Raw genomic sequence first — 6,748 nt, 5'->3', positions numbered from 1 at the left:
CCCCACTCCATCTAACAGAGTTACCTGGCGGTGCAGGGACTCCTTGTTGGCCAGCTCATTCTCTAGTTTGTCATTGAGGTCATGGATGGATGTGGCTTCTCGCTGAGCAGCCAAGTAGCGCTTCTCCAGGGTGGTGATTCGCTCTTCCATGTCCTCCTTCTGAGCGAGAGCCTGGGTAGAGCAGAGGGTACGAGAAGGAAGGTCACCAGCCTTTCCCTGCCCGCCTCCCTATCAGCACCTCCCCAGCTAGCACCTGGCTGCCAAAGCCCAGAAAGGTCTGTGATCTGTGCTTGCCCTGGCAGTTTCTGGCCTTGACCTGGCCCGTCCATCTTCGTCCTCACACCTGGACCTTGCCAAATGTTCAGCCTAACCCTCCCCCTGCTACCGCCCGGCCCTCTGGTCACACCCTCCAGCGTGCCCACACCTGTACCCAGCAGGGTGCAGTTTCTGAGAGCAGGCCTGGGCCCTCACCCACCTCTCGGAGGTCCCGCTGATGCTTGCCGCTCAGCTCCTCGGACTTGATGAGGTCTCGGCGGGCTGTGCCCAGGTCCTCCTCAAGTTCCGTCACAGTGGCGCTCAGGGTGACGAGTCGCTCGCGGGCCTGGCTCAACTCATAGTTTTGCTTCTCCAGGAGTCCTTGCAGCTCTTCCACCCGGCCGGTGTCGTCCTCCAGGGACAGGGAGCCAACCATCAGCCACGGAGCCAGAGAATCCCACACCCCACCCTGCCCTATCCCGGGAGGCTAGGAGGCAGGGACACATGCCCACAGGTCATAGCTCTGCCCCCAGAGCAGAGCTCAGGTCCAGGTACGCTGTCTTCCCACTGAGCCTAGTGCCTCACCCCTGACAAGGGACAAATACCCTTGCTCTCCAGTGTCAGCTCGTGTTTCTAGTTTTTCCTTTTGGCTCCGCCTCTTGTAACCCAGAGAGGGACAGATTAAGGGAAGAAAGGCTCAGAGACAGAAGGAACCCTGCCTGATGCTGACACACGAGGAAGATGTGTGGGCATGCACATCACGTGCATTAGCACAAAACTGAAAACCTATACGTTACTCTGCAAAGGAGTGAGGAGGGGAAAGAGAAGTGAGAACACCACAGAGAGCCCTAAATCTAACGCAGGCAATATTCTACTGAACCTAGGCAGGCAGAACCTCCCATTCCTGTCTTGGGGAATACAGGCCTCGACTAAACAATTCCCCATTACCCACTTTCCACATGCGTTTTGGTCCCAGCTCCATGGTTCCTTCCTCTTCCGCCACTCCTTCGCGAACCCCTGCCCCCTGCTGCAGGGCAGACACCTATAAGACACAGCCCCCCCACCCCACCCCAAAAAAACTAATAAGTCAAAGAGACTTCCTGCACATTCCACACCTCCTGGAAAGATATGCCTGGCCTAGCTTCAGCTAGCAGTCCCCAGCCAGAGCAGGCAGAAACCTGATGAGGGACACCACGAAACAAAGAGGGAAGGTAACTAGTTGGATTTCTCCGAGCTGCGGTGCAGACCCAGCCAGGCCGCTTACCTGCTGGTGAGCTCCTGCCAGCTGCTCCTCCAAGGTGGTAACACGCTCTAGTGCTGCCCGGAGCCGTTCTCGAACCTGCCCAAGGTAAGGAGAGATGGAGGAAGAAAGCTATCCCCACAGAACTCCGGCTGGGGCAGCATAGGCTTGGTCTGCCGCTGTTGGGCACGGGAAAATGCGAAGGGTCTGTGGAGAGGCAAAGGCCCAGGAGAGAACCTCCTGGGATTGGAAGGTAGGCCAGTGGTAGGAGGAGCCCTGCAGCTGGAAGATGTGTTCCCTAACACCAGGTGCAGAAAGCCCAGGAAGGCGCACAGGCGAGTCAGGGAGGCCTGGATAGACTGGAAGAAGGGTGGAGCAGGAGGGTACCTTCTCATCCAGCGCCTTGTGGTGCTCAAATAGCGACTTGAGAGCCTTCAGCACTTCCACCTCGCTGGAGACACCCGAAGGTGACTGGGCCTGGCGCTTTACGACCGTCATCCGCAATGACCGCTCATGGCGGGATACCAGGCATTCCAGATGTTCCAGAAGCAGCTAGCAGGAAGCAGGGGAAGGACCATGGGCATGTGCCCCAACGGCTGGCTACAGGGCAGGCCCCACAGAACCACAAAGTGCAATGTCCTCAATTAACACACTGGACCCCAGCTCAGCTGCCCTGGCCTCTTCCCCAGAACCTCAACCCTGCTGTGACCAGGAACCACAGATAAGAACCCAGTACTGGGGACTAGGTAGCCTTCCCATGACGCCAGGATGGGAGGCAGAACCCACCTAGCCAAGGTGCTGCCCGCTCACACACAAGGCCACCCCTTACTTACCCTTGTATTATTTCGCTCTGCTTTCAGCTCAGATATCTCTTCCTCCCGCTCCAGAAGCTGTTCCCGACACATGCTGAGCTCCCGAGTTAACGTGGCAAATTCCTGAAAGCCCCCAAAACCCCACAGTGCTTGGGATTCGACTCTAACCCAGTGCCCTGAACACCCAAAGTATGGTAGGCTTCTCTCATTCGCTTCTTGCTTTCATCTGCCCACCTCCCTCAAATCCCAGCCTGTCCCCGTGGCAGGGCAGGGCAGGAAGCCTGCAGCTACTGTGAGCTCCCCGCAATTAGGATTCCAAGGAAGAGAACTGCACACAGAAATGATTAAGTCACCAAGTCTGCCCTGCAAGGCCTGCCCCTCCAGCCATCAGTGACCAGATTACACGCTCCCTCCCTCCCACTCAGTCTCTGCAATTCTCCAGCAACTCAGGAGCCGTCTCCTTTGGAATCACGGAGGGCAGTGCCATTGCATGTCTGATGGAGTGAGGCCCACACAGAAACTGATGGGAGTTAGGAAGAGAGAAGAAAGGTGCTATAAAGCTCACAGGGGGGCGGTGGTGGCGCACGCCTTTAATCCCAGCACTCGGGAGGCAGAGGCAGGCTGATCTCTGCGAGTTCCAGGCCAGCCTGGGCTACAGAGTGAGTTCCAGGAAAGGCGCAAGGCTACACAGAGAAATCTTGTCTCAAAAAACCAAAAAATAAAAAATAAATAAATAAATAAATAAATAAATAAATAAATAAATAAATAAAGCTCACAGGGGCATGATTCCCAGGAAGCTTTCTCCTACCCCCCTCCCCAGGACTTTGCAGGCTGCAGGTGGCCAGTAAAAGAAATGGAGCCACCTACATGAGAGCAGAAGGGTCTACAGGCCTGTGATGTCAGCCCTGGCTTCTAGGTGCCCTGTTCAATCCAGCCAGGGTTACAGTCCAGCCTCTGATGGCATATACTAACTGTCCCTTCCTAGAGGAAACTCTCCCAACCCCCACTCTTCTAGGAGGACAAGCAACTAGGGAAGCGTGTCTGGCCTTGGAGTTCTAGGCCCATTACATCCCACTAACTTGATGACATCATACCATCCCCCCCCCCAAAAAAAAAAAAAAAACAACCTTCTCAGATGAGCAGCTGCACCCTGTGGCCACAGAGTCTAAACATGCTGTAGAGGCTGGGCCCCACCCCACCTCTGCAGCCCCCTTTAAACACCAAGAAATCAGAACCTCAGGAAGGATTCTCAAAGCAGTATCCCCTTGTCACTGAAGACCGGGCAAAAGGGAACAGAAGGAAGGGCCAAGGGGCCAGAGAGCAGAGCAGGAGAAACTGAGGACTTCTCACCCTATTCCTTGATTACTACCTTTCTATCAAGGCCACAGCCAAAGTGAAGGAAAGTTAAAGATTTCATTATCTGGAAGCTGAGGCCTGAGCCTGATGCTGCTTTGCCCCTCGGCTTACACACACACACACACACACACACACACACACACACACACACACACACCTAGAGAAAGGACTTGAAGGCATGCCCACACCTCATGATACCATCCCATCCCTAATGGGCTATGATGCTCTCTGTCCTCTGCCCCAAGCTGAGCAGCTACCTTGTTTCCCTACCCTAGGATGCTGTGCCCTCCCTTTCTAGCTCTGACTCATCAGATAGCCTCCTGTCAGGAGAATCCCCCAAAGGACAATACTGTCCACAAAGTTGAGTACAAACTCCTCCTAGTTTTCAAACTTTTCTCTCATGGCTTTTTTTCTGTGTACCCTAAGACCTAGGCCACCTGTGTGACTTACTGTTTCCAAACACCAACAAAACATCTAGGAACCACACCTTCACTGGGCAGGACTCCCTCGCCTTACACAGCCCAGCCCTCTGTCACTCCCTGGTGAGGTCACACTCCACTTCCAAAGTCCATCTGAACAGGGTTCGGCCTCCTCAGGGGCTTTCCAGACTCCGCAGTGGAAGCATCCCTCCCTGAAGACCATCAGATCCTTGTCAATCACTGTGGGTGAGACATAACTCCTCCCCTTCCGAATCTTCAAATGTACAAGGTTGGGAAGACCTAGAATCAAATTTCAGCTCTCCTCCAGTTGCTATGTAACCTGTGTACATACATCGCCCAGGGCTTGTAATGGGCCAGGTAGGAGGGGCCCACGTGCCCACCCCTCCTCTCTACCAGGGTCCATATTCTTAGACATAAACCATCACAAGACTCTGGGCTCCTAGGTTGAAACGCAGCAATCCAGGCCCAGGCCTGGTTTTCCCTGAATTTGGAGAAAAGGCCTGCAGCTGAGGCTCAGGTTCTCCGGTGTCTCGGGGCTGCCTCCCCTAATCCAAGCAGCACCCCCACTGGCTCAGGGTGGTCTGTGCAATGTATTCAAACCCATCTCTGTCCTGAGAAGAAGTGGAGGGGGCAGAGTGGCCAGGTAGACTCCATAAGTACTGTACGTACAGACAGACAAACCCCAGCCTCCCTGGACCTAGTGACCTGGCAGACCACACCTTCTCTCACAAGCTGTAAGAGAACTCATGTTCCTGTTCCTGTCTCCAGCCTCTATGCATCCCCACCCCACCCCACCCCATCCCCAGAATATCCACCCAATGGGTACTAGGCAGGAGGCAACTCAGATTTCCAGAGCCCATGTGGTGAAGTGGAAATAAAACAGACAACAAGACAATGTCTTGGGGGTTCGGGGGCACACAACCCTCCCACTGCTACTTACTACCTGCATAGCAATATGCAACTGACTGACCCCCCAGGCTTCGGTTTCATCATTGGTAGAACACAGTGACAGTGCTAACAGCACCAGCTTTGTCGTGAGACTCGGCTGAGATAATCTCTGCAGAATGCCTGGCCCACAGAAGGTGTACAATAAAGGGTGACTACGTTTCAGCTACTGGAGGTGTTGCTGAGGACCAGGAAATGGGATGCAAGACACCTGGCTTCGAGGTTCAGCTCGACCTATAATTATCCGTGTGATGATAACATGTCTTGTTTGCATCTGCGTAGGAGGGAAAGCGGAAAAGATAGTCTCTAAGGCTTCTCCCCTCTCTACTCTCCTTGATTCCCTCCCGCTCCAGAAAACTCCTGGTCTCTGGTGAGACGTGGTTAGAAATGAGGGTTCTTTCCAGTCTAGGGTGCCACCTACTGGTAGTCTGGGCCCCCTGCTGTTGGCAGTCAAGGCAGGATTTTCTTTCTGCATTCATTTCTCCGGGTAAAGCCAATCTAGACAGTGGCACTTGGAAGGGAAAGGGTTTATGTAGGGACATGGAGATGAAAACACTCTGTGGACTCTACTATCTGATATGCAAACTGATGAGGAATTGAAGGCCCAAAGGTGTTGAATTCAAAGGAACTGGGGAAGGAAAGTCTGTATCCTTACCTGGGGAAGGGCAGAGTTCAGGTGGCGCTGGAGCTGGTCTCGCTCGTGAAGGGCATCCTGGAGCCGGCTCTGTGTGGCTACCAAAGTTTCCTGACTCTCCCGAAGGGACTCCAGCAACTTCTCTCGCTCGTCCAGCATGTTCACCATCAGCTGCTCAAAGTTGGCGTCGGCATCGGCTCCGTGGGGAGGCCCCAGGGGGTCCCCCTCATTGATTGTGGGCATCACCTCACACATGATGGGGATGGACAGAGCCTTCTCAGCGTCAGGTCAGGGGATGGGGAGAACTCACAGGGTTGGCACCTGCAGAAGGACCCAGGGCATGGGTCTCAGAACAAGCAGTGCCAGGCAAGTAGACAGGTGGGTAGGGGCTTCTCCCATGGCATCAGTTGCTCTTGCTCTGAAAGAAGCCTGGGGCCTGCAGTGTCCCTGTGGAATGGAGCCAGAAGGCCTGGCTTAACCTTTCAGGGCTGGGGCTGGGTGCCCTGTGTCCCCACACAAGCGGGAGGCATCGGCGTGTGGCCATGACAGGCTGGGCGAGCCGGGCTGGGAGGCAGCCCTTGTCTTAGACTGAGCACCAGAGCTTGGCAGAATCCCAGCTGGGTCTAGCAACACCCATGGTTTCTGGAGGGCGGTGTGGTCTGTGGGAGAAGAGAGCGCTGTGAGGACCAGCTAAAGAGAGAAGGGCATCAGGGGAGGGGCAGAGGAGGCAGGCCCCGAACCAGAGTGGGAGAGAGTGGGAATGTTGGCACATACCCCCTCTCGGGGCTTACTCACCTTGGTGGCACCTCATTAGTTTTCCCAAAGAGTACACATGCCTCCTGCCTAGCCTCTGTGCCTGCAGCCCCTGCCCCCCACCCCTGCAGCTGTCAGAAGTGCAGCCGCAGTGGTTCCCCACCCACGTGGCTTGTTGGCCAAATATAGAAATGATTCAGTCAGCGGTAGGGGAGCAGCCGGCAGGCTGCCCAGAGTCCTCCTGAGACCTGAAGGTGGGAGGAGAGGAAATGGGGTCTCTGCACGCCCCCCCACACACACCCCGATAGCCTTC

At 55.1% G+C, this 6,748-nt stretch overlaps 1 protein-coding gene across 1 annotated transcript in view; it reads right to left on the bottom strand.

The window, feature by feature from the left end:
• Ppfia4 (PTPRF interacting protein alpha 4) overlaps positions 1–6,470 on the bottom strand; it is a 33,829-nt gene extending 27,359 nt beyond the window's left edge. The window contains exons 1-7 of the mRNA XM_059280265.1: positions 5,704–6,470; positions 2,329–2,430; positions 1,883–2,047; positions 1,520–1,594; positions 1,208–1,297; positions 476–667; positions 17–171 (exon numbers count right to left, since the gene is read on the bottom strand). Coding sequence (XP_059136248.1) covers positions 17–171; positions 476–667; positions 1,208–1,297; positions 1,520–1,594; positions 1,883–2,047; positions 2,329–2,430; positions 5,704–5,937 — 1,013 coding nt within the window. The 5' untranslated portion in view covers positions 5,938–6,470. The remainder of the gene's footprint in view (positions 1–16; positions 172–475; positions 668–1,207; positions 1,298–1,519; positions 1,595–1,882; positions 2,048–2,328; positions 2,431–5,703) is intronic.
• Between the last annotated feature and the right edge of the window lie 278 nt (positions 6,471–6,748).

Source organism: Peromyscus eremicus, chromosome 15, assembly GCF_949786415.1.
Source record: "Peromyscus eremicus chromosome 15, PerEre_H2_v1, whole genome shotgun sequence".
NCBI classification, from domain to species: Eukaryota; Metazoa; Chordata; class Mammalia; order Rodentia; family Cricetidae; genus Peromyscus; species Peromyscus eremicus.
This window is presented reverse-complemented; position numbering and strand designations above follow the sequence as displayed.